The sequence below is a fragment of the Vitis riparia genome, chromosome 3, assembly GCF_004353265.1.
Source record: "Vitis riparia cultivar Riparia Gloire de Montpellier isolate 1030 chromosome 3, EGFV_Vit.rip_1.0, whole genome shotgun sequence".
Lineage (NCBI taxonomy): Eukaryota > Viridiplantae > Streptophyta > Magnoliopsida > Vitales > Vitaceae > Vitis > Vitis riparia.
In genome coordinates this window covers 3,383,615-3,408,820 of record NC_048433.1, presented here as the reverse complement: position 1 = coordinate 3,408,820, position 25,206 = coordinate 3,383,615, and the positions used below count along the sequence as shown (strand labels likewise).

Sequence of the window (25,206 nt, the reverse complement as noted above, 5' to 3'; positions counted from 1 at the left end):
TTGGCAGGTTGAAAAATCAATGAATCTGGATAAGCAGAGAGGTCTCCATTAGATGGTAAACCTCGAATTTATAATACTGAGAGATTGTAGGAGTGCTAGTACTGGAGAGGAGCCAAAGCCCTCCAAACCATTTTCAGTTGTAAAAATACTAGTAATGGAGCCAAAGTCCTTTGAAATGTACACTATTGCAAGGGCTTACCCTCAATCATTGCTTCATTTTGTTAACTAAAAAGTTTTCTTCTGGCAGCTTTCGCCAAAAATAATTTGCAGCTTCTATCCACTGTGGATAGATGACAAACTTCTTTTTGTTCACTGCCCAACGAGATTTCTCTGTTCCCACGTCAGTTGCAACCACATGTGACACTGATGGATCAAGTTCTGTTAGCATGTGGCTCCCAACTGCTCAGCCATCTTCCATAGAGGGTGATTATCAGCCTGGAATTTGGCAGGAAAAACCCAAGTGAAGACTATCTTGCATCCCTTCTGGACTTCCCTCCGAATCGATTCAGCACCTACAGAGATGAAGAGATGAAAGAATTTAATACTACTCATTCTAATTAAAAGAAAAATCAATACAATTCCACTCCTAAAATCTACAAATTCTATTGGCAAGGCATATTTTTAAACAATTTGAGAATGAGAACTAGACTGAACATGGCGTGAACCAGATTGACAAATGGAAAAGAGAATACGGCATTTGGCTCCTCCATCATTTAACCTAGTTTTGAGGCTACAATCATAAGCAGAAATAAAGCAATTTTTTGATCCAGGTGAATCTAATTGATCAAAATCAAAGAGCCCATAAAAAAAATCAAAGATTAGAACAGCTTGTCCAATAACAGCTGTTGCAGGTATCCCTCCAGCCTATCTGACACATGATGGATAAAGGAACATAATTGTAAGATATTCAGTAGCTCAAAATCCATGTGGGAGTCTGGAAGTATGCAAGTTTACAATCACATCCCAGAACTTGTGGTCTATTAAATTTCTCCAGTAGTCAAAGAGTAGAACAGGTTGTCTCATATTAGTTTTTTTTGGGCCTGAATCTAACAGTCAATCTGACACACATGAAGATCAAGGAAATCAATGGCAACATATTCACAAGGTCAAAATTCATGTGGGATTCTGGAGAATTGTGTTAATATAGCTCCATCCAGTAATAAAGATAGAGAGATCCAGAAATCAGGATACAACGTCCAGTAAAAAGGACAACACAATGCCAAAACTAATGGAACTCATCAAATAAAAGGCAAGTATGAAAGTAGGTTCAATTGCCATAAGAAACTTCTTACCTGCCTCACATCTCTTCCAGAAAAATTATCACTGAGTTCCTAGTCAAAGGTTCCGAATTAGTAAATCAAGTACACCATACCAGCAGTAAGAAGATGCATCAATAATGATGCAGGAATAAGGACATACCGGATCAAAAAGCGTGCTCTGGGTCTGTTGAAGAACTTTGAGGATAGTTGCAAGCGCTCCATCAGGTTCACTTTCATCACTCTTCAACTCAGAAACAGATTTACAATGGAAACCAAATTGGTGACAACTCGAAGCAAAGAAATGGTATCTTTCCATCAGTATTAAATTGTCCTTATGATTCTTCCATGCCTATAGTAAAAGTAATAAACATATCTAGCTTTATCAGTATTATAATAGGAGGGCTCATGGATTATTTATTAAATATTTTTTAAGGATCATAATTACAATGCCTATTCAAACATATGATGTAACTGCTGTGAAGTTCCTATAAAATCATATATTGCATGCAATGTGGCTTTATGAACAATATAATAATTCAGTAGCTCTGGAACAGAGGACGGTTGTTAGATGCCTTCCAGCTTTGTTTGTTGCAATGAGAATCATTTTCCTTCTTTGTATGTGTTTGCGCATCCAGAAAAATTGGCATAGATAACATCTTCAGATACATCAACCAAAGTTCTCAAGAACAACTTTGAAAATGACATAATTTGGAAAAAGGAAAAAAAAAAAAAAAAAAAAGAACTTCAGGTGGAACAAAATAATGTACCATCCAGTAAACTAAAAGTCCGCTTCTTGTTCATAAGGCAACCACAATACATTTAAATGTCAGGGATCTTTTTTTAGTAAGAAACCAAGTGGTAAAGGGTTGTGTGAAATTCCAGGTTCAACTTCCAATGGGGAGAAAAATTTACCTACCAATATATACATCTTTTCTAGTAAGAAGCAAAAATATAACTATGGCAGAATAATAACAAGAAAGAAGAATGAGAATCCTTCTAGACAAAGAAAGAAGTGCAACACAATATGAATCTCCCTAAAATAAGTTTAGCTATTTGTAAATGGAAAGAAGTTGCAACCAACTTGCTTAATATAGCTACCCAGATGAGAAGATAGATTGTCCACAGGCACATAGAACTCCAATGCAACCACAGGGCTTTCCCAACTATTTGCTGGATAGACAGTAGCACTCTTAATTTTTCCTGTAAAAAATGCAGTACTCTTAATCTTTTTCTAGGTTGTGTATCCCAGCATATCTTGGCATCTTATATCTATTTCAAAATTAGTTAAGTTCAACTTGAAGTATATAGGGATGGAGCAGACTAGCAGAATAACATTTTGAGGACAAGAAAAACATCTGCTGCAAAAGTGGGAGGCCCCATGACGTAACAAGTCCAGCAAGTCCTTAACTCCAAAAGTTAATCTAGAAGGTAGGTTTTGCAGCCCTCTATAATTTCTTCTTCCGGTAAGACAATTTCATCCAAGGAACTCATCTTGGCATAGGCATTTTGAAATCATTAGGATTTCTATGAAAAATGAGTTACTTCCAAAAGACAAACTACCAGTTTTCAGAAATGTTTTTCATTTCTTGAATCCCTTTTATTTCTCTATAATGTTGGATTCATAGTAGTATTTGTTTTTTTGAATTAGAACCTAGTTTCAACAGAGCATAAGTGAAAGAACAGTTCAAAGAGACTCCATACTGCAACTTATCTGAGTTTTCAACTTTTCAGTCCTTGAGTTCCATTTTTTTTTTTTTGGTGTAACTATAGATATTACTATGATGAATTTTAGCTAGGATCTATGGTGAAGGCTGAAAAATTGGTAAGCTCTTTATATTAATCTTCTTTGAAAATAGCTTTAAACATGATTTACAGACATACACCTGCTTATGTGATACTAAATTTGGATGAACTTTATAACTAACATAATCTCATATGAACTGATTTAACTTTGCATTTATTTAATAAATATGCAATTATTAATTGTAAAAAAAATATTTTCTGCTGAAGAATTCCATTAACATTCAACATAAAAAACTTAGTACTATTATACAAGTCATTTTCAAAGGTAAAATCAAACACTGGAAACAGAATAAGACTATTCATCCAAATGTTTTTACTTTGAAAATCCATTATACTGTAAAAAATTTTGTACTGGAAAAAAATGGATCTTAATGAAAAGGTCAGAAACAAAAAGAATGGCAATTGACATAAGAAAATAGTATAATTTCAATTCAGCAAAGCTATTGACAGGAATTACCAGACAAACATGGACCACAAAATAAAAAGATATAAAGCAAAAAAAGGACATTAGGATTTAGATGACTACAAATAGACTAACCCTTTCTGTATCGTCAAGAATTAGAACTGCGCTTTTTGGTCCCAGCACCACATCAAGACCCTTTTGATGTCTTTGGGTAGAATCAGCTTGTGAAATGACACTAGAACTGAAATATACGGTTCTAGGATCAAGGACCTTGACCATTTCCAAGGCATAAAACTGTTCACCCATTGTGTATACATACATCTCAAACATTTTGCTTGCTTCTTTCAGGAAAATACAAACAAATGGCCTCAATTTCGCCAACATGGGCATAGATTCCAACATGAACAGGCTGCCTTTAGACACATCTATCCATTTCAAAATATTTGTATCCCATGAAGGATGAAGCACATAAAGTCACTAAAATGCACAGTACATGAAAAAGAATTAAACAATGCAACTAACTTGTGAAATTGCAAGTGACAGATAACTCCATGTCAGCACTGAGATGAAATGTAAATGAAGTTGATGGCTAATCAATTTAAAGAGGGCCATTAGCTAGTTTGTAGGGTATACAGAGCCAAAGAGACCAACCAAACAACTATAGCATTTAAATTTGAGAGTATAACTAAATTGCAATTACCAGAAAAGAAAATTCATAGAATATATGGACATCAGGGCATAATATGAAAATGAAATATGATTCTTGTTAGCTTTACATAACCCTTGAAACTGGCAAATTATTATCATTATAGCATTTGAAGTGAGGTTGAAGTAAAATAGGAGGAAGAGGAACCACATATATATATATATTTATAAAAAGGAAGGAAAAGGTGTTGGTCAGATATTGTACATGCTTGAAGGACATCTCATCCTTTCTGTTACCTCCTTTGCATTTTATGATATGACTGTTGTTTCTCATTAAAAAAAATTATATATAAGGTTTTCATTCTTCCTATCTTCTAAATAAGGCATCAGATACTTACAGAGGTGAAAAGCCATGACAGGATACCATCTGTGGTCCATGGCTGTCCTACTGGGAAAAGCATAAAAGGAAGCAAACAGAGCATCTATTAATAAAGAGCACCAAGAAAATGGGTGCACTTTATGTATACAAGAAGTATACACAAAGCAACAAAACAAAAAATACAGAAAAGCATCTGCAAAAAAATAGCTTTAGAAAATCCAAACTACCCACAGTTAAGGCTATCTAAGAATTCCGTCATTGACAAATTTCCCATTTCTAACAAAACATGGGACCATTTCAAAACCCATTGAATGAAGTATGAATTGACATTTAAAAAGAGAGTGAGATAATTACAAGATATAAATAAATAAATATGTGTGTGCGCACGTGGTTAAAGTAATAGGGATTCTATAATCATTTTTGTGGTTGATACCAATGGCATTCATCAACTCCAATTCATTTTGTAGTGATTTTGTTTCAAAGGAGTTAAGCCTTGAAAAAAAAATGGAATATCCCATGTGGACCTGCATTTTTCATGTGTGTCCTCACTGGATGACAAAACTCGTTTTTAAATGAAAATTTAATTTTTGTAAAAATTGGAGTCGCCATTTATTTTTATTTATTTTTTAAAAGGAAAAAGAAAATAAGAAATAAAATCCTTATAAATGACTTCTATTTTCCAAAAAGTATGTCTTTGAAAATTTGAGTCTACGTTCAGGAGTTGGGTGACCTATCGGGAAGGTATCATAAGATAACACCCCAATCTAAGTCCTAAATAAAGGTCTCTACTAATTAAGTTGAAGTAATTATGACAATTGATTAGTAAATTAATGGAAACCAATGAATAAAAAAGGACAAGGAATACATAACAAAACAATAATGTAAGCTTATTCAAAGAACACTCAAGCAAGCCACTTGCACTCAAAGAATCAATAATCGAGGAAAGGAAAGAGCGTACCTTCATAACATGTTGAGCACTTCCATGAAAAGACAAGAATTAGCTCATAAATATATCATATCACAAGTCTCATAACATACAATATGCACCTCACCCAAATCTAGAATCAAAGAAATAATAATATGGAAACCATGCAAAGTAACATAGAGTAATCACGAGAATATTTAATAAGCAAGGTAAACATATCAATGTAAGCAAGTAGATAGGAAAGGGAAGAATCCCACCTTGATTGCATAAAGCGCTTTCATAAGATAATGAGGTCAACAAGCAATAATGAATACAAAAGAAGAAGCAAAAGACAATAATCAAGCTTAAAGAAAGGCAATCATTAATACACACTCAAGACAAATTCAAATAAAATATCAAAAAGAAAAATATGATACAAAAGAATATTCATGTATCATATACAATATATCTACAAGGTGAGTTAAAAATCAAAGAAGCTCACAAATATTTACAAGGAGGTTGAAATATAAAAAACGTGCAAAATAATCAACAATAAGGCAAAATGGGGACACGTATAAGATAAATCCAAATGAAATACCTAAAAATGAGAAAACATCAAAATAAAAAATCCACATCACTCTCAACATGCCTACAATATAATACAATTGATAAATTAATCTAATCATGTACAATGTGATGCTAGATTTAATCACATTCAAATCACTCTACTCGATTTTCAATAATAGGTCAGAACAGAGGTGTGTACAAAATATTTCCAAATAAAATAGTTAGGCAAGGTGTTTCAACAAATTAAAAATTCCATATCTTCCTCTATGAGTCTAGAACAAAATCCAATTGGCCAGTTACCCAAACCATATCTCAATTAATACCAGATTAATTCACAAACACATTGGTAAGAAACAAGACGATTTTCAATAGCACACAAAGACAAATTTAATTAGCCTATTTAGAAGGATGATAATATCCTACCAAAATTCATACAACTCATTTAAGATGACTACTTTATAGGAAAAATAGCAACATAATTAAATCACACAAGGAAGAATTTTAAGTTGAGCCAAACAGCCCCTAACTACAGAAAGGTAGATTTTTTTCTCTCATTTAGGGAATCGGTTTTTAATAAAGCAGGTGTTTAAACTTAACTTCAAGAAGTGTAGATGAAGGGAAAATATCAAACAAAATTAAAAGAAATAGGAAATAATTTATTTCTACAAATTTAGTTTAGGTGTCCAGAACATGGTGAGAACAGGACCTTTGTAAAAACCAACTTAGTTCTCCCATTTGAAAAATGATTTTTTGGTCAAAAAAGAAATTCAATTGAATAGTAGCATTAAACTTTGAGAATTTAAGATATGTGGGCCTCTCACCAAGTCCCTATTTACTGTACATGGGTCAAATTCATGTATCCTCGAACCTCATATGAATATTAATGAATTCATCAAAACCAAGGATCTTCCATATTTATTTGGAACTATGAATTTGGATTCATGTGAAAAAATTGAAATTCATTTTTTAAAAATAATGAAAAGATGCATACAGATTGAAATTGGTTGCATTTCCTTTTCCTTTTAAGAAAGAGATTTTTGAATTCTAATGACCTAAGATGGTTTTTTTCAAGAAAGATTTAAGAGTTGATCTTTTTTTGAAAAAGTAAATTTCTTTTTTTTTTTTTCAAACAATAAAACACACATGATACCAACCACAACAACTGTAAGAAAGTGTAGGATGACATACGATTTAACATCTATAATTATTACTATCAAACAACCATATAAGGATCCAAAAGCAATGAAAAAACCAAGTTGAGTAACCCTAAGCCACCTACCATGTACAATCAAGGGACCTAAATTGAGTGAGAATATCCCCACAAAGAACACACCTCACCCTAATCCTAATAGGCATCAATCAATAAATAAAATATATCAACTTCATGCAATTATCAACAATTTATAAACAAAATATTAAAACATGTTATTATAAAAAATATTTAAACTAACAATCAACTAATGATTTTAAATAATATAAACTAACATGATATCATCAAAACAACAACTAGTGATTTTAAAAAATATAACTAACATAAGATTATAAAAACAAACAACTAATGATTTTAAAAAATAAACTAGCATGAGATTATCAAAACAAACAACTAATAATTTTTAAAAATATGAACTAATATAAGATCACCAAAACAACCAACTAGAGATTGTTTTAAAAAAAAAAAAAAACTAAGATGAGATCATCAAAACAACCAACTAGAGATTTTTTTTTAAAATAATAAATTAACAAGAGATCACCAAAACAACCAATTAAGGATTTAAAATATATATATATATATATATATATATATAACATGAGATCATCAAACAACAACTAATGATTTTTCAAAAATATAAACTAACATGGAATCATCAAAACAACCAATTAAGGATTTCAAAAAATATGACTAACAAGAGATCATCAACATTAACAACTAATGATTTAAAAATATATATATATATATATATATAAACTAACATAAAATCATCAAAATAACCAACTAGAGATTTTAAAATCATTAGTTATTTGTTTTGATGATTTCATGTTTAGTTTATATTTTTAAAATTATTAGTTATTATTTTGATGACTTCATGTTTAGTTTATATTTTTTAAATCATTAGTTGGTTGTTTTGATGATCTCGTGTTAGTTTATTCTTTTTTTTAAAAAAAAATCTCTAGTTGGTTGTTTCGGTGATCTCATGTTCATATTTTTAAAAATCATTACTTCTTTGTTTTGATGATCTCGTATTAGTTTATATTTTCTTTAAATCTCTAGTTGGTTGTTTGAATAATTTCATCTTAGTTAAAAAAAAAAAAAAATTAGTTGGTTGTTTTGATGATCTCATGTTAGTTAATAAATTTTTTTTTTTTTAAATAAGGAAACAAAATGAATATTTTGCTTCTCCTCAAAACTATGTATGACAAAAATTTAAAAAAAAAATCAAAATAAAAATTATTTTTTCAAAAAATATTTTATCAAAGTTTTGATGGCTATCAGTTGATTTAGCAATTTCTAGTCTTCATATCTTTATTGCTTGAAAAGATGAAAGCATTAATTAAACTTCCAATGTTTTACACACATAGAAATAGATGATGTCTTTAAATTAAAATTACACAAATTCTTCTCAATCAATTTTCATTAACCTTCAATTAAAATGATCCCAAACTCCTATTTATCCACTTGTATGTATGTATATGTATATATATATATATTCAAAAACAATTTAAAACTTGTCAATGAAATTATTATTCTTTTTTTGAAACTTTTCTATATCATCTTTTAATTACAAAAGAACTATTAAATTATTCATTCGAATGTTGTTTTGAAAATCTTTCTAAAAAATTTGTTACACAATTTTTTCACTACTAATTTTTTTTAATAATATCTACTAATTTTAGGTTATTAAGCTTATCTAATAATGATATATGCAAGTCTCTCAAAATATAAAATTATGTCAATACTTATTTAATTCACTTTTTTTTCATCATATTATCTTCAAATATTTCCCTCCTAACCTAAACTTCCAACTCCACTACTGCTTCTTAGACAAATGAGTTAATGTGACTCTAAAGATTAACACATAGTTAAGAGACAAAAATGATATATTGGAATTAGATTCAGAGTCAGAGTGAGTCAAGAGTCAATCTCAGCTTCCACTTGTGGTGAAGTGTTAGAAGAATCGAATTCTAACTTCGCATCAACCAATGCTGCAAAGTCATCACTGCTTGATGAGTTGATTGGAGAATCAGTCACAAGAGTCATCTAAACATTCATGAATAGACACAAAAGTTTGGGCAAAAATAACAAAAATGAGATTACAAAGGGGCAACAAATAAAAAAATGAACCAAGTTGACTGTTAAGAAAATGTAAATAACCAAATCACTTTTGAATGGTTTTTCATCTAACAAGAAAAGCCTCGCTGTGGCAGCTGATAATCCAAGCTAACCTAAGATAGAGTGTAAATGGGCCAGAGCAAAACTGCTTATTTGGGATCCAAGCACAGCTTGGCATAGAGCTTGTGCCCCACTAGCACTTTTTCAGGAGAGATACTATTTAGTCTCCCCTGGTCGAAGCTCTAAATGAATCGATCTAGAAAAGGGCAATTAACTAAAAAAGGGAAGCATGGCTCCATTTATTTTGTTAGAAAATAAAATTCAGGAAAAGAAACACATTTACACTATTGAATCACATGGGATCATTGTGATTGTGGCATAGGAGAACAACTCATATGTTCAGATTATACCTCGAAAGTGACATCCCAATAATTAAAAATGAAGCAACTTTCCATCATTTTGAAGACATTATAGAATTTCCATTGGGAAAGGCCTAATTCTTATGTTCCAAGCTAATTACCTGGCGTGTTTTTCACTAAGATTTTGAGAAACGATTCTTTTCCAAACACCAAATGAAGTCTAGATAAATACAAAAATACCAGAAGGTCTGTAGAACAACTCATTACCAAGTAAGAACCATGAGAGTAAGAGCCTTAAGAAAGAAAATCAAGGTTATGATTTTTAGTGGTTGGTTAATAAACCAAAAAATGAGTGGTGATTAGATCTTTTAAAACACAAATAAACTTGTAGATAGCATATCAATATTGTTGACACTTAAAAGCCTCATGAGCAAGAGTCACAACACTTGGAGACTAAGGTACCTGTAGGTATAAAAACAGAGGGTACTTTCTCCATCATTCCAAAAGTACTAATCTCATTCAGGAGAGCAAAAAAACAACAGAGCAAAGTTTTTTTTTTTTTTTGGGAATAAAGAAAAGTACTTTCAAATGCTAACCAAACCAGGGGCCATTTTATGGTACACATACATTCCATTCTCAATAGCACATGCAAAGGTTACAAAGATTTTTTTCCTTTACTTATCCAACCATTGATATTAATTTTAAAACACTAAGCAGTTAATATTGAGTGAAATTGATGTGCATGTACCAAAGTTTTCAAAGGCAAAAGCATAAGATGAAGCGTTTTAATGCTCACGAGGCGTGGCGTAAGCCTCAAGGCATTGAAGCGTAAGCTACAAGGCATTGAGGTGTAAGCCTTTTAATTTAAATAGCTAATAGAGATTTAAATAATTTAAAATATATAAAGTAAAATAAAATAAATGATAAATTTCATAATAAATTCATTTGTCACAGAAGCCACATTAATAATTCCATAACATAAATGAAAAAATAATTATAACCGAATTGCATAGATTTTCTACCAATTGAAAATAATAATAATTGAATTGCATAATTATTTTGATTTAGAAAATAATAATTAAATTATATAACTGGCATCTAGAAAAAAAGTAAAAATTGATATTTTGCAGCCTCACCCTGAACACATTTTGCAGCTGCCTAACCCTGAAGAACACCTTTAAAAACTTTGGCATGTACATAATTTTAAAAACTGATATTTTCTTACTTGCTTTTAACCAACAGTGACCAGCAATCCAATTTTTTACAAAACCATGAGCACTTATATTAGATGATGACAATCATAATGATAATCATAATCATAATAAACTTATTGTATCTAATACAACACAATCTTTATTTGATCCTAAAAAGCAACTTCAAGTTGTGGGTTTTGTCATTGTACCTAAAAGTGCAACTTGAATGGTATTTTGTAGTAATAACTACAAATGCAACTTAAAATTACAATTTTATAATCATTGATCACACCCTTTTTGCATTGTGTTAGAGCTAGAGTTTTATGGAATTCAGTGTTTTCCTTGTTCAAGGTTGCATGGGTGATGCTTCAAGAAGAGAAACCCTCTTAGGGTGGCATGATTCTTTTGTAGGGAAAAAAAAAAAGGAAGAAGATTAGGAGGGTTATCCAATTGTGCATGTTTTGGTCTTTATGGAAGGAGAGGAACTAAAGATCGTTTGAAAACAAAGAAATGTTTGATTAAGCACTTAAATCCATGTTTCTTTATAATATTTCGTCATGGGTTAGGAGGCCCATGGATGAGGGTTCCTTAAATAGGATAGATTTTATAGATTGGTTGGCATCTTTGAAAAAGGGCCTTTGTTTTTTATGCCTCTTCCCCAGTTTTTATAATTTTGCCTCTTGGCAGCCTTTGTATACATCTTGTGTACTTTGATGTGTTTTTTATTAGGTGTTGTTAATATATTTTTTTGTTCGTCTATCAAGAAATTTACAATTTTATAATTAATAAATACTAAACAAAAAGTCTAAAGTGTTTTTTCTCCAAAATATCCTTATTAAATAAATTATTTTACCAATATGCAAAAGAATTAATTCATTATTTTTATTTTTTTATTTTTTTTATAGGAAACGACAACGGAATATATTGATAAAAAGAAGGTACAATTATACCTATATTCCTCTTTATTATTTCTTCCCATATACATCAATTGTTCTTAAATTATATGACCTATATTTTTTTTCTTTTAAAAAAAAAAAACTCTTTTACCATTCCTTTTCATTTGTAATAGTTATTCTTCCATTATTTGACAATATTCCTTCCAATATTTAATTATTACTGTTTCAACTTATTTTTGATAAAAAAAATTCATACATCTTCTTATTTATATTCCAAGAAATCCATTCACGTATTCTTTCATTATTCCTTCCAATATTTATCAACTATTTTTTATTTTTTTGAGTTATACTCCTTATTTTAATAATTTCTTTTCTCACAAAGGGGAAGGAGTTGTTTTTTTGTCACTGTTAATAATATTTTTGCCTACCCAAGGAAAAAATTCATTATTTCTTTCCATTAGTTATTTTTCCTTATTTATTTATTGATTTATTTGATAGGCAAAGGAACAGAATATATCCAAAAATTGCATTTCTCATGCTTATTCCTTAAGCAAAAGAATGGAAGAAAAGATGAAATCTTAAAACTCATAGGCTATTTTTGGTTCCCATCAAATTTAAGGGGAAAATGTAAGAGAAAGAAAATAGAAAGAAAAAAAAGGAAGGAAATAAATAAATTATTTTTATTTTTTATTTCAAGTTCATTTCACTTATTTTAACTCATCGATATAAGGATTAGATAACTTGAAAATGCACAAGTTTCTAACTAGTTTTAATTATATTTAATTTTCTTTAGTATTTTCAATTGGACAACCACATGAGAAAATCATTTTCCTTAGCATTTTTTTTTTCTTTCCTAAGTACTTTCCGGGAACCAAACATAACCATAATGAACTGTGCTTGACAGTTTAAAGGAGGGGAGGCACTAAACAGGAAAACCCATAACATACACCTAGGTGAGAAAAATGGAACTGTCATCTGAAAATGTGTGTAATCTATCTAGTTTTTTCGTGCATTAACAACTAAACTGCAACTTGAAGTTGCAGTGATATATTTATAACCAACAATTCGAAGTGTCGAACTCATGAAGGGTGTTTAGGAGTTAGCCATTCAAGTGAGAAAATTTCAGTTCTTAGTAATAACCATAAAACAACAACCTCAAGTTCCATTTTCTATAGGCAGTGATCATCACTCATCAGATATCCTATTTGACTCAAAACATATCAAACATTGTAATAGTTTTCATTTCATATCAAAACCTCAAAATTTTCTTCCATCTTTATATCAATTAGGAAAAAAAAATGTAGGAGAAGCAAGTTGGAAGCCCCCGACAAATTGAAAGAAGAAAAATCTACCCAATAGAAACGCATGGATTTGCGATAATGAAGTATACAAATGCATATAACCAAAATCACAAATCTGCATTCCGTAGAAGAAAACGCGGAAAAAGCAGGAAAACAAAAATTCACTTCACCGAAAAATCTGACAATAAAACCACAAAGTAATCCAGAAATCATGAAATCAACGGAAAAAATGGTTAATAGTACCAGTCTTTAGCACGAGAAATCAAGCTCTTTGATGAAGAATTCTAGGGCTTTCTGCTCTGTCTCTTGACTCTCTTGTCGTCCGTGCTACTTGAATTCTCTCTCATTTGGGTATGTAATGCCGCCAATACTGGCCTTGGGCTTCTCACTCCCAACGGACTTACAGGGGCCCAGCCCATTTCCTGTAGAGGGATTAGTTGGGCTTGCACCTATAGCCAACCCAACTAGAATTAATAAATTTCAACCCCAATCCTAATGCTCAACCCAAATCCCATCTATTTTCATTTTTCCAAGTTTGGGTTAGGTTCACATTCTAAAAATCGGGATGAGTTGATTTTCAAATGTAATAATATTTTTAATTTTATCTTTAATACACTTATTAAATTTAATAATAAATAAGATAAATAAAAAATATGTATTCACTATTTTTTAAAAAAATTTATATAAAATATAATTAAATTTGACATTTTTTAAGATTATTTGAAAGGAATAAATAAATTATAAATATCATAAAATATTGAATCAACTTCAAGTTAAACCTAGGTTTCCAAATTTAAGTTTGGGTTGTGTTTTCTTAATTCAAACCCAACTCGATATTAAAAATATATCAGGCTTGGATTAAGTTGGATCAATCCATCCAAATTGCATCCCTCAAAAACTGAGCCCAAGTTTTGAAGATCAAGTTGAGCTCATTTGAAAAAAAATGGAAGCTAATTTTATTTTTTTTATTTTTTATTTTTTAAAAAAAACATATTTTTAAAACACAATTTCCGAACATGAATTCAAATGATTCAATGAGCACAAATTCAAGAACTTGCCCTTCATCAATTTTGAGGTTGAAGATCGAGGAAATTGCAAAAACTACATTCCAAATGGCCTTATATGACTTAGAATATATTTGAGAGTAATTTTAGAAAATATTTTTAATATTTTTAATACATGAATGATAAAAAATTTTAAGTATTAAAAATATTAAAATCGTTACGTATCATTATTATCAAATGAACTCTTAATTTTACCACTTTTTGGTGAGATCCTTTTCAACTTTTTTCCGGAGAAAAGGGACAGATTGAGAACAAAAGTGGGGAAATGAGGGCATGAGTGATGTAGAGTTTTGTACACGAGTTGTGAGTTTGCACTTGAAAACCAACCGATCAAACCCATCAGTTGTAACCATGAGCCGGTTGGGACTGTACAAATTCCTTCTGGCCCCCCATCAACAGGGACTGTCCTAAAGCAATTTCGAGTACATAGTGCCCTGAAGAGGAGGACAAAGGAGAGAGACACAGTGGGTATATATACAGTAATAGAGACCTATGAAAAGGGAGGAACAAAGGCAGAGACTAGTCATTTTCATTAGAGTCCTATGGTGATGATTTTTCCATGAATATTATAATAAAAATATAAAAAATAAAATAAAACTGAAGAGATGCAGTTGAAGAACTAAAGGCAAAACGGGCTAGGGTGGTTGATGGACAATTCAAGTGAGAAGTGGTCCAATTCAGTATCCAACTTTTAATTTTCCATAGGTTTTTCATTATCGGAGACCGTTGCCCAACAGTTGGTGGTCCTTCCCCAAAAAGTTGGGAGGGTCCCTCACAAAGTCTGGACCATCGCTAGTCTCTTTTTCAAGAATCAAAGCCCAGATCTTTGATGGCTTCTCCTGGGCACCAGACGCCCTTTTACTTTGCTTTAGGGCACTATACCTTCCCCGGAACCCTAGAACTCCACCACCCATTTTTGGTCCATCCATTAGAATGCTGCAATTTGCATATATAGAATTTTAAATGGAGGCACTGTCTTTATATATATATTTCAGGATAAGCAGATAGACTATATGAGATTTGTACCAACCAAAGGGAATAATTTCTCTCTTTAGTTATTCATATACATATACATACTCCCCACGGCATGGTTGATAGCTACGTATTTGTCACATTCATGTTGGCTTAAATAAAAAAATAAAAAAATAAAAAAATAAATAAAAAATCCCGACTCCGAAAGCTTAAACTATTCGATAATAAATTAATAATATATACCAAATCGGGTAAATGATTAACCCTATAAGTGATAAGAAATACCATTTCATCCTATGCATGGCTTCAAATGGCATGAAGAAAAGGTATGGCTTTTTGAAATTTTAGTCATACATTCGTCAAGGGTCTTCATCTTGTGGATGGAGCTCGACGTTGATGACACATGGTTTCGAGATGGAAAATGGATAGAATTATTGGAATGGTTAATGTCATAATCTTGTTGGTCATAAAGACATAAACAGCCTGCAAGTGGGACAGATTTAGATTAGATTTGGTGTGCCATATCTTAAGGGGGACCTGTAATATGAATATGTGATACCATATGCCATGTGAAGCAGTACAAAATGGAGTCGATAAGTCCTTTTTTTTTTAGGCCCTGGGAATAAAGATACATGGACATGCAGCACCTAAACTTGGGCTCATTCACATTTTTATACCTACCATAATTGTTTTTATTTAGTGATATCATCATTTTATTGACTCATAGGAACAAAATTTATGCCCCTTGATTGTTGTTTGGACCATCTCCTTGGTTATCATATATGAATTTCACATCAATAATGTTTTTTCAATTTCTTTACAAAATATTTTTTCTAAATAAATGGAAAAATAATGAGGAAGAAGAAACATATTTAATACCATTTTCTTAAATTTGTAAGCAAATTAAAATATTAAGACCTTGTTTGGTTTGATTTTTGAGAAGTCAAAAACTCTTATTTAAGTTTTATTAAAAGTTTTTATACCTATTTGTTTAATTTTATTCAAAAAGCTTATAACTTAGGAAAAAAAAGTTTAATTTGAAAATTAGGAAAATATTGTTTCTCGTAAAAACTTGATTATGACTTATATAAAAATTATAATTTTGACTTTGGTTTCAACTTTTAATTAAGATGGTATTTGTTTTTTGACTGAATAGAAAATATCAAAATATTTGACTTTTTCTATTTATTTAAAAGTAACTTATTGACATCATTTAATATAAGTAAAGTAAATTTGTTATCAATAGGTTCAATTTAGTTATGTTGAATGATGTCAATAGGTTATTTTTAATTGAATAAAAGAAGTCAAATATTTTGATCTTTTCTATTCAAATAAAAAATAAATATCATCTAAAACTAAAATCGAGACAAACAAGACTTTAATCTACGGTAAAAGTGCTTTTTGATTGAAGCTAAACTAGATATTACATCGGTATTACTTATTCGAGAAATGTAATGAGATCAAAGACACGAATTATAGATAGACAATAGGTACAAGAAGGCAATTATTCAATAAGCACACTTTTTAGTTTCTTACCCTACACTTAAGACAGTTGTAGGTACTTATAAGCCTAGACCAAGTTGCATGATATATATGGCATAGGAAAAGAAAAAAGGTGAATATGATATGAAAAATATTATTATAAAATTTTGTTATGATAAATAGTGTGGTATAATTTTCCTTTGCCTAATACATTATGCATTAGAGCTTGTCCTGGGCAAATGATGGACACAGACTTTGATTCCCAGAGAAAAAATCAAGTTGAAATGACTCTAAGTATAAACCAGAGTTGGAGGCCAATTCCAAAGGGTACTTTAATTGTACAAGGAGAGGATCAAACTTCAAAATCTAACAGGATGGAGAAGATATAAGAGGAGTGGTAAAGAACAGAAGGCTAAAATTATTATATTATAATGATAACTCAAAACAGCTGGATGTCTCAAAATCATATTGACTTTGTTTACACCCAACCAAACACCATCATAATCTTGAAAGACTCCATCCCCCACCATCTTTACAGTTGGAGGAACCCACATTTTAAAAGAGCCCCCACAATCAATGCCCAAGGACTCCTCTACAGACCCTCCCAATCAAATTCATGGACCCCTTTTGCTGGGTCTCAATGGCATCATTTTATAATGAGTGAAGTTGAAGAAAATAATAAAAGCAAGGTGACTCTCCATAACAAAATATCAATTAGTGTCATTATGAGGACTAACATTATTGGCCAATAAATGGGTTCATATCTTATTGTCTCAATAAACTTAGCAAACTAATATGCTTACTCTCTAATCAAAGGCACACACATTAATCATTATAAAAAAATTTGCCCACTTTTACCAAAGATTAATGCAACCACTCTCAATGATTAGCAAGAGAATTCCCTCATTTGAGCCATGAAAATATGAAGCTATGAAAGTGGAGACATGAGAGAATTGAAGATGGTTAATCAAGTGAATAAGGATATATATTTGAGTGTTTGATGTTGTTGGAGGTATAATAATGTCGTTTTCAAGTCAAAAAATGAGTCACTTAGATGATGCTGATGATCAAATGTTATAAAAAGTTCAATCTATTCTTGTTTGATATCATTTGATTTTCAAATGAGATAGTTAAAACTCAATCTAAGAATTGACATTAGAACTGGGATCATGAGTTTGAGTCACGGGAGTTTCAAGTTGAGGGATTGATTGTTGAGGTGCAACAGTATCGCTCTTAAGCTCAATGATGGGTTATCTCAAATGATGGTGAACGAATGTCATTAAAGACTTAGTATATCATTATTAAATATCAATTAATTTTCAAACAAGATGGTTAAAATCTAATCACATGTGTCATGATCAATAAACTTTGCACAACTTCTATAATTATAAAGTGGTACCACCCCCCACTTTCCATCATCTTCAAGCTTCAATTCTCCAAGTTTAGTGTCCCACTGTCCTTTTGATGATGCTCTCCATGGGACATCATATTAATGTTATTTCTGATTCATGTTTGGAAGACAATAGGGAAGGGTGTGAAGGCTAGCCTAATTTGGGGACATGCCAAGGTGTATGATATATACTTGTGGTCAGTGGTTGGCATTGAAGCTTACTGCTTCTTCTCATGCAATAACTTTTTTGAGTTGTATATGATTTCCATGACAAATAGGAGTTTAAACTATATATTGAAAAAAAAAAAAAATCATACCTCAAATTAATGTCAAGGATTGTCTTTGGCCCCATGAAGACCCCTCAGAAGCAATCACTACCATGACCTACGCAGTATTAAATCCTCATCATCATCCAAATTATCAAAAAATTTATGCTTTAGAAATAGAGGTGATGATCATAGAGAGATAGGAGCGATGAATAATGAGTCGACAACTATCGATCCTCGGTAGGTATAAAGGGTCTTGGGGGGACACAAGCCAAGAATGAGTTGGAGCATACAAGGAAAATAGTGTAATGGTAAGAAGATGAACTGGTTTTGGTGGCTAAAAGAAATGGGGACACACCCATATGGGCTTATGAATTGGAAAATCAAACCTCCTAACTCTAAAAAATGCTTAAAGATGCCTTAAATTTCACTATGATAACCTCTCTTCAACCATATGAAGTTCATGAATTTAGGCTCTTCATGTCCTTGTACATAATGGGTTACCTCTGAAACTTCATGTGAGGCTGTCTCTCCAATTTCCTTTAGTTTTACATCATCACCCAACTCCAATTCCAAACAAACTTCAACTAGAAAGGGACAGCAGGGTAACATAGCTATCAAGGCCAGAATGAGGGGTAACTTCTCTTTTAGGCTTTTGCTTTTGGACTAGGACTAGGCATTGGAGTTGGTTGATGAAGCATCTCAAATGGGGTTTACTTTTAGGACCCTTTTTTAGGGTCTAATGGATGAAGGCACTGGTGGATGGAAATGGTCTTTAGGGTACTGTGCCACACCACTCAAAAAAGGGGTGTTGGAGAATTTTCAGTGGTCACTAAGAAAAGCCAGTTGGAAAATTGTGAAATGCTCCCTTTGGCCTTTTTCTTCCCTAAAGTTCCCCTGTCAAGCTATGGTGGATGTGTCATTAAAGTATATAGTACAAAATTTTGTAGTATGGTTTTTTATTTCCCAATTTTACCTTGCAAATGAAGAAAAGGAATTGTGGGCCTTTTTCACTTTTGAAGGATAAAATATTAAAATCCCAAAGCAATAAGAATTTCTAGTACAAAATTTTCAAAAGTTGAAGCAATTGGTCCCAAATAAATGTTAAAGAAGAGTGTATTTCTTCTCATCTTCATATACCATCACATACTGGATTTCTTTTCAAAATTGGAATACCACATTCCAAAGATCTTATGGTATCACTTCAAAAATGCAACTTTGTGAGGAGGCAAATTTTTGAGCATTTCCTCCAAACAAGAACAAGAAATGGTCAGCATTGAATTTTGAAGAAGTTAGACCCACATTACTCTCAATTCAAATGAGCAAGTAGAAGAACAATTCCCTACAAAAATGTGCACTTTTTTCTTATTCTAATGAGGTAGATCTCAGAACTCCATCATGCCTCATGGCTTCAAGATTTGAGTAGAGTAAAGCCAAACTGCAGCCCAATCTTGAAGGTTGGTTGTGAACTTTAGCACAGAAGCTAGAGGCACACATGCAAATGTGGGGAAGGAGGAATTGGACCAGAGTGGAAAAGGGAGTTGAGGGGCAAGAAGAAAGATTGAATAAGGATTGAGTTCCCTTTTGATTTTTGTTTTTATCAAAGGAAAATTTGTAGGAAGAGTGGGTATGTTGGTTTGGGGAAGATGATGTTTGGACATGAAACTTGTCTTTGCTATTGCAATCTGACATATAAAAATCATGTCTTTGACCTCCCCTTTTTGCTTATTGACTCATCTCCTACTGATTCATGCACCCAACCATCCCCCTCTAAAAAGCAAGAATCATTTCTCCTCCATATGTCTCCTTCCTTATCCTCAATTCCCTAATCATCATTCTTTCTCTTTCTTTTTTCATCTAAATTTCTAGATTTCATTTCCTAACATGCACTAAAAGACACTAAAACCATGATTTGGAAAAGGTAATATTAATATGAAAGTTTTATTAAATATAAAACAATTTACATTCACAAAAATCAATAGAATCATTACTTTAACTTTTTTGTTTTTCAAAAACCAAAATAATTCCAAGAAAATTTTAATGAAAAAAATGTAAAAAAAAATTATTTTCTTATCTTTGATTTACTATTAAAAAAAATTAAATACAATAAAAATTAATCAGAAACTCATGCATTTTTTAATTATTTAATCTTTATATAAAAGAATTGAAATAAATAAAATAAATTTGAATTAATAAATAAAAATTAATTTCTTGAGTTTATTTATTTTTTCTTTCCTTCGCATTTTTCTTTAAATTTTTTATGAACCAAACATATTCTCATCATCATAATTAAAATTTTATACATATATTTGCATTTTTAATAATATTTTATAAATAAAACTTAAAATTAAAATTTTTATTTTTAGTGAAAAAATTCTTAATATTTAAATTTTATTAAATATGAAACAATTTAATGTACATTTTTTGGGGTTTTTTTAAGTAAAAAAAATCATATAAAATTAAAACATTTTATAAAAAAAAATGTAAATTTACTTTATACCTTTAGAAGACATTTCCAAAATTTTTAAAATTTGAGGCACTAAAAATTTTTTATACCTTAGTTTTTTTTTAAACAATTTTTAAAATCGTTATTTTTTTTCAGTGTAATTTTCTTTTTTTAATATAAGCCTCTAAAAATTCATCTTATATAAAAATTATTACTATTTAAAACAAAAACAAAAGATATACATCCAAAATGGATACCTAATGCTTATATTATCAATAAAAATTTTATTAAATCTAAATTTAATGTGGACATAAAAGAAGAATGTTTTATTTTTTGCAATACATAAATAAAAGTCTGGCACATCAATGTACAAGCCTTTAAATGAATTGCCTTTTTGGAGATGGATAGGAATAAAAGCTAATGTGATCCAGCAGGCTGGTTTTGACATTTTACCAAGAAAAGTACACAAGAAAATGAAATAAAGGAAGAGAAAAATAATAATAATTAGAAAGAGTGGAGTATTGATACATAGCTTTCATACACTTTTTTGCCTGAGAAGTCTGAAATCACAACAAAAGGGCCAACCCCAGCTGGGAAGAAGTGCCCTTTGAGATGGGCAGATGGGTCTGTATGCCCTTTGAGATTATACCCTTTCATGGTCCCACCCACCTCTTGCCTGGCCCTAAGAGGAAAATTCTTCAATTTTGTTGGGCAGTGTCTCCCTACCTATGGAGGGTATAGGCCTGTGCCCTTCCTTTGGTCTACCATTCATTATTTCATTTGCTATTTTTTTTCTTTTTTTTTTATAAAAAAAAAAAAAAAAATCTTTTCTTTCCCCATCCATGCTATAGTTTTCTTTAATTATTGATTTAGCAAAAAAAAAATTTCAAGTTCCAAAGTCATGCATGCATAAATGTTCTGGGCAATATCCAAATTAATTAGTATTTATTTTTCTTTAAAAAATGTTTTTTATAAGTCCAAATAATTCTTAGAATAAAATTATATCTTAATTTTAAAATACCTATATTATTTTAAAAATATTAAAATTTTAATCACACATTTTATTAGGACACGTGCCAGTGTGAGCAGCAGACACCAAGGCAAATGAAAATTTCTGAAATATTTTCTGTCTAATTATTATTATTATGGAACTAAATTAATAAATTCAAGTATATAGATATAATAGAAAAAGAAAAAGTATGCATGAATGATCTGATGGGCAGAAGAGCAATTTCCCAAGAATCCCACAACATTATTTATGAGAAAAAACAAAAATAATAAAACTAAGAATATTAATATGGATTTCTTATAAGATCATTAGATGTCACGCGATTCAATGTACCTAGGTCACGTCCTCCCAAGTGAGGTATGATTTTAAACATATTTAATGAAAGCCCATTTACCATTAAAAATATAATTATTTAAAATATTTATTTTCAAATTGTTAGAGTTTGGTGACCCGAATTTTCTTTAACCCAACTCGATATGAATCAACCCGACCTCGTAGCCGACCATTAATCTCAATGAGGGTGCATTGGTTCCACTCCTGCGGTATGAACCAACTTTATTTATTACTCTCTCTCTCTCTCTCTCACACACATATGTATATATATATATATATATATATATATATAATGAATATTTTTAAGGTTATAATGATGATTATACTTCTTCTATAGTCACTTACAATTTCCCCCCTTATAACAATTTTTTGGCATAATGGATCTTCTTTTCCTTTATCCATGCTTTTTTCCTTATAGAGTTTTCCATGTAAATCTATATATATATATATATATATTTTTTTTCTTATTATCTATTCTCGTTATTTCATAATACAAATTAAGAGTTTTGGAAAAATTTTAAAAATTTTAAAATTTCTTTATAATAAATTTTCTAAAAGATATTTTTTTATCTTACCTAACATAGATAAAAACATAGGTAATTTTTGTGTATGTATTTTTAAATCATTTAGTTTTTTTTATATGAATAAGAGGATAAATAAGGGGAATAAATTTGAAAAATTATATAAAAATAATTTATTAATTTTAAATATTTTTTCTTTTTTCCTGTTATTTTTAATTTCTATCTTCTTTTCTTTATTTTTTTTTCAATTTTTTTAAGAACCAAACATTTAAATGACTATCCACAAAAAAATAAAAATAAAAAATATGAGAAAAATATTATATCAAAAAATTATTCACAAACCAACTCTAAGAAAAAGATCTAATACACTAGAAAGAATATAACATACAATCCCATGTAAAAAATTTAGTATATGGAATTATATTTGAAGTTGTATAATTATGTTAGGGTTTTAAAAAGCTATTTTGGTTCTTTATTAAAAAAAAAGTAATTCTTTAATATTTTTTAGAAACCAAATATACCCTTAAAGTTCTTTTCTACAAGTGAGTTTTCCTTCCTCTCCTTCTCCTCCTCTATGACATAAAAAAACAAAAAATAAATAAGTAAATAAAGAAGAAGAGGGGAAAGATTTTGATAGAAAAAAGAAATGTACGAAATGGGGCCTTAGAGATGAAGAAAGAAGTGGAGATGCATGTGTGAAGAGAGAGGAAGAAGCATTAAAAGAGAGAAGGGAGCCCATAGTTTGAGTTGGTAAATGTAATGATTAGAAATGGGAAGGCAAGGGAATGGGGTATGAGACAGAAGAGGAGTCTCTGGAGATGTCTCTCTTTAATAGGAGGAGATCAGGAGAGGAGAAGAGAAGGTAGAAGGGGAGGCTTGGCTTGGGGCTTGACCTCTCCCTTGGATCTGCTGCTGCAATGATGCTCTATGATATACCTATCTATCTTCTTCCAATGTATCTCTAATCTCTCCTCCATTATTTTATTTTTATTTTCATTTATCCATCAAAGATAAGATAAGAGAGAGAGAGAGAGAGAGGGAAACTAACTCCATATACGAATAAACTATTTCAATGTCAATGAGTGGTTCGTCCCTGTGTTTCTGCAACACCTTCCTCATATGCTGACAAATGCCTTTGCATTGAATTTTGGACTGCACACCCACCATTCACAAACCCCAATTCCTCCGCCCCTTTTTATTTTCCTCTCTGATTTGGTGTGGTTGAACCTCATTGGACCACATTCTCTGCACAATCCATGGGCATTGAAACATATGAGCCCATAGATTTCAGGGAGCCAAAGTTTGGAAATCATTTTCAACTTCTTAATTTCAGTGTAAAATAAAAAAAACAAATTCATAGAATCTAGGAGAGAATGGGCATGAGATATTCAAATGGAAAATGATGTCTTTCATTTGATATAATGTCAAGATTATTTGTTTCATTCGTAACTTTTAGCCAAGTTTATTTTTCAAATTATATATATATATATATATATATATAATAAATTTAATGTCAATAAAATATTTTTATATTTTATTTCTGTTGCACTTATTTTTATTTATGTAAATAATTAATAATTTAAAATTTTATAAAATGATAATTAATTTTAATTATATTTGATATTTTTGGAGCACACCCCACACATTTAATTTTTATTGACAAATTAATACCATTGTGCTCAAAATTATTATGATTGTTGCCTTTGAAAATTTGATAAAGAACAAAATTATACATATATATATATATATATATATATATATATATATATATATATATATATATATATAAAAGCAACCAAATTGCCATGCAGTTCCAAAATGACCAAAGTGGACATACTTTGATACCATACAATTTGTACAATAAATCTCTATATAAGGTAGTATTATACTTAAAAAGGAAAGAAGAAGCATTAAAGATAGAAATACATTGTCTTTATGTAAAGAAAGGAGAAGAAAAACACAAAGCAAAGAAAAGGAGAAATGGATAGGGGTAGGGGGGTAGGGGGTGGTTTTCTGTGATGAAGCCCACAGAGAAAGTGACTGAAAAAATAGGATAGAGAAAGAGAGGCCCCATTTGCCTTTAGTTTTGGTATTGAGTCATGTGTGAATGTGTGGAATTGAGAGTGAGTAAGTGAGAGAAAGAAAGCAAAGAGAGGCTTACTAATAAAGTAGAGGAAAAGGATTTGGAGAAGTTGATGATAGGGCCCCCATTAGGTGATAATGGAAGTAGCCTTCATCCTCTCTGGCCTTGTTCCCACCATCCCCCTGATTATATCTCCCTTTTCCCCTCCCATTCTTTCACTCTCCTCGATCTAAATACCTTTTACAACAAAAATTCTCGTAAATGGACTGTCGATAATTTCTGCTATCTATGATAATGACATATGATCTTATTCTAATTTAGACTTAGAAATGATAAAATCATCCTTAAATTGACTACATCTCAGTTTCCATCTTATCGGTATAATTATCGTTTCAAATATTTTTTTTTTGACAACTCCATTTAACTAATCCATCAATCAGTCTCGAGTAGTAGAAACATCGTTTTATTTTAATGTAGCCAAGAGTTTCAAGGGCTTTCATCATTTTGAAGTCAAATAAAGACTATTAATTAAGCAATAATAGATGTTAATCACGTTGTTGACTAATAAGAATAAATCTTTGCTAGAATCAAATCTAAAATCTA

General features: G+C 30.7%; 1 protein-coding gene across 6 annotated transcripts; it reads right to left on the bottom strand.

The window, feature by feature from the left end:
* Window positions 1-13,336, bottom strand: LOC117911156 (RNA polymerase II C-terminal domain phosphatase-like 4). 6 transcript variants are annotated; one of them, XM_034825371.1, is made up of 7 exons: window positions 13,281-13,336; window positions 4,509-4,558; window positions 3,601-3,890; window positions 2,358-2,459; window positions 1,420-1,608; window positions 1,293-1,331; window positions 1-512 (listed from the first exon to the last, which is right to left on the bottom strand). In XM_034825371.1, exons 2-7 carry the CDS (start codon window positions 4,546-4,548, stop codon window positions 468-470), a joined length of 705 nt encoding a protein of 234 aa, XP_034681262.1. In that variant the 5' UTR covers window positions 4,549-4,558; window positions 13,281-13,336; the 3' UTR covers window positions 1-467. The 6 variants fall into 6 exon arrangements, with proteins under 6 accessions (XP_034681262.1, XP_034681266.1, XP_034681264.1 ...); XM_034825375.1 differs by having other exon boundaries at window positions 3,601-3,706; XM_034825373.1 differs by lacking the exon at window positions 13,281-13,336 and having other exon boundaries at window positions 1,293-1,323; window positions 4,509-7,541.
* Window positions 13,337-25,206: the final 11,870 nt, after the last annotated feature.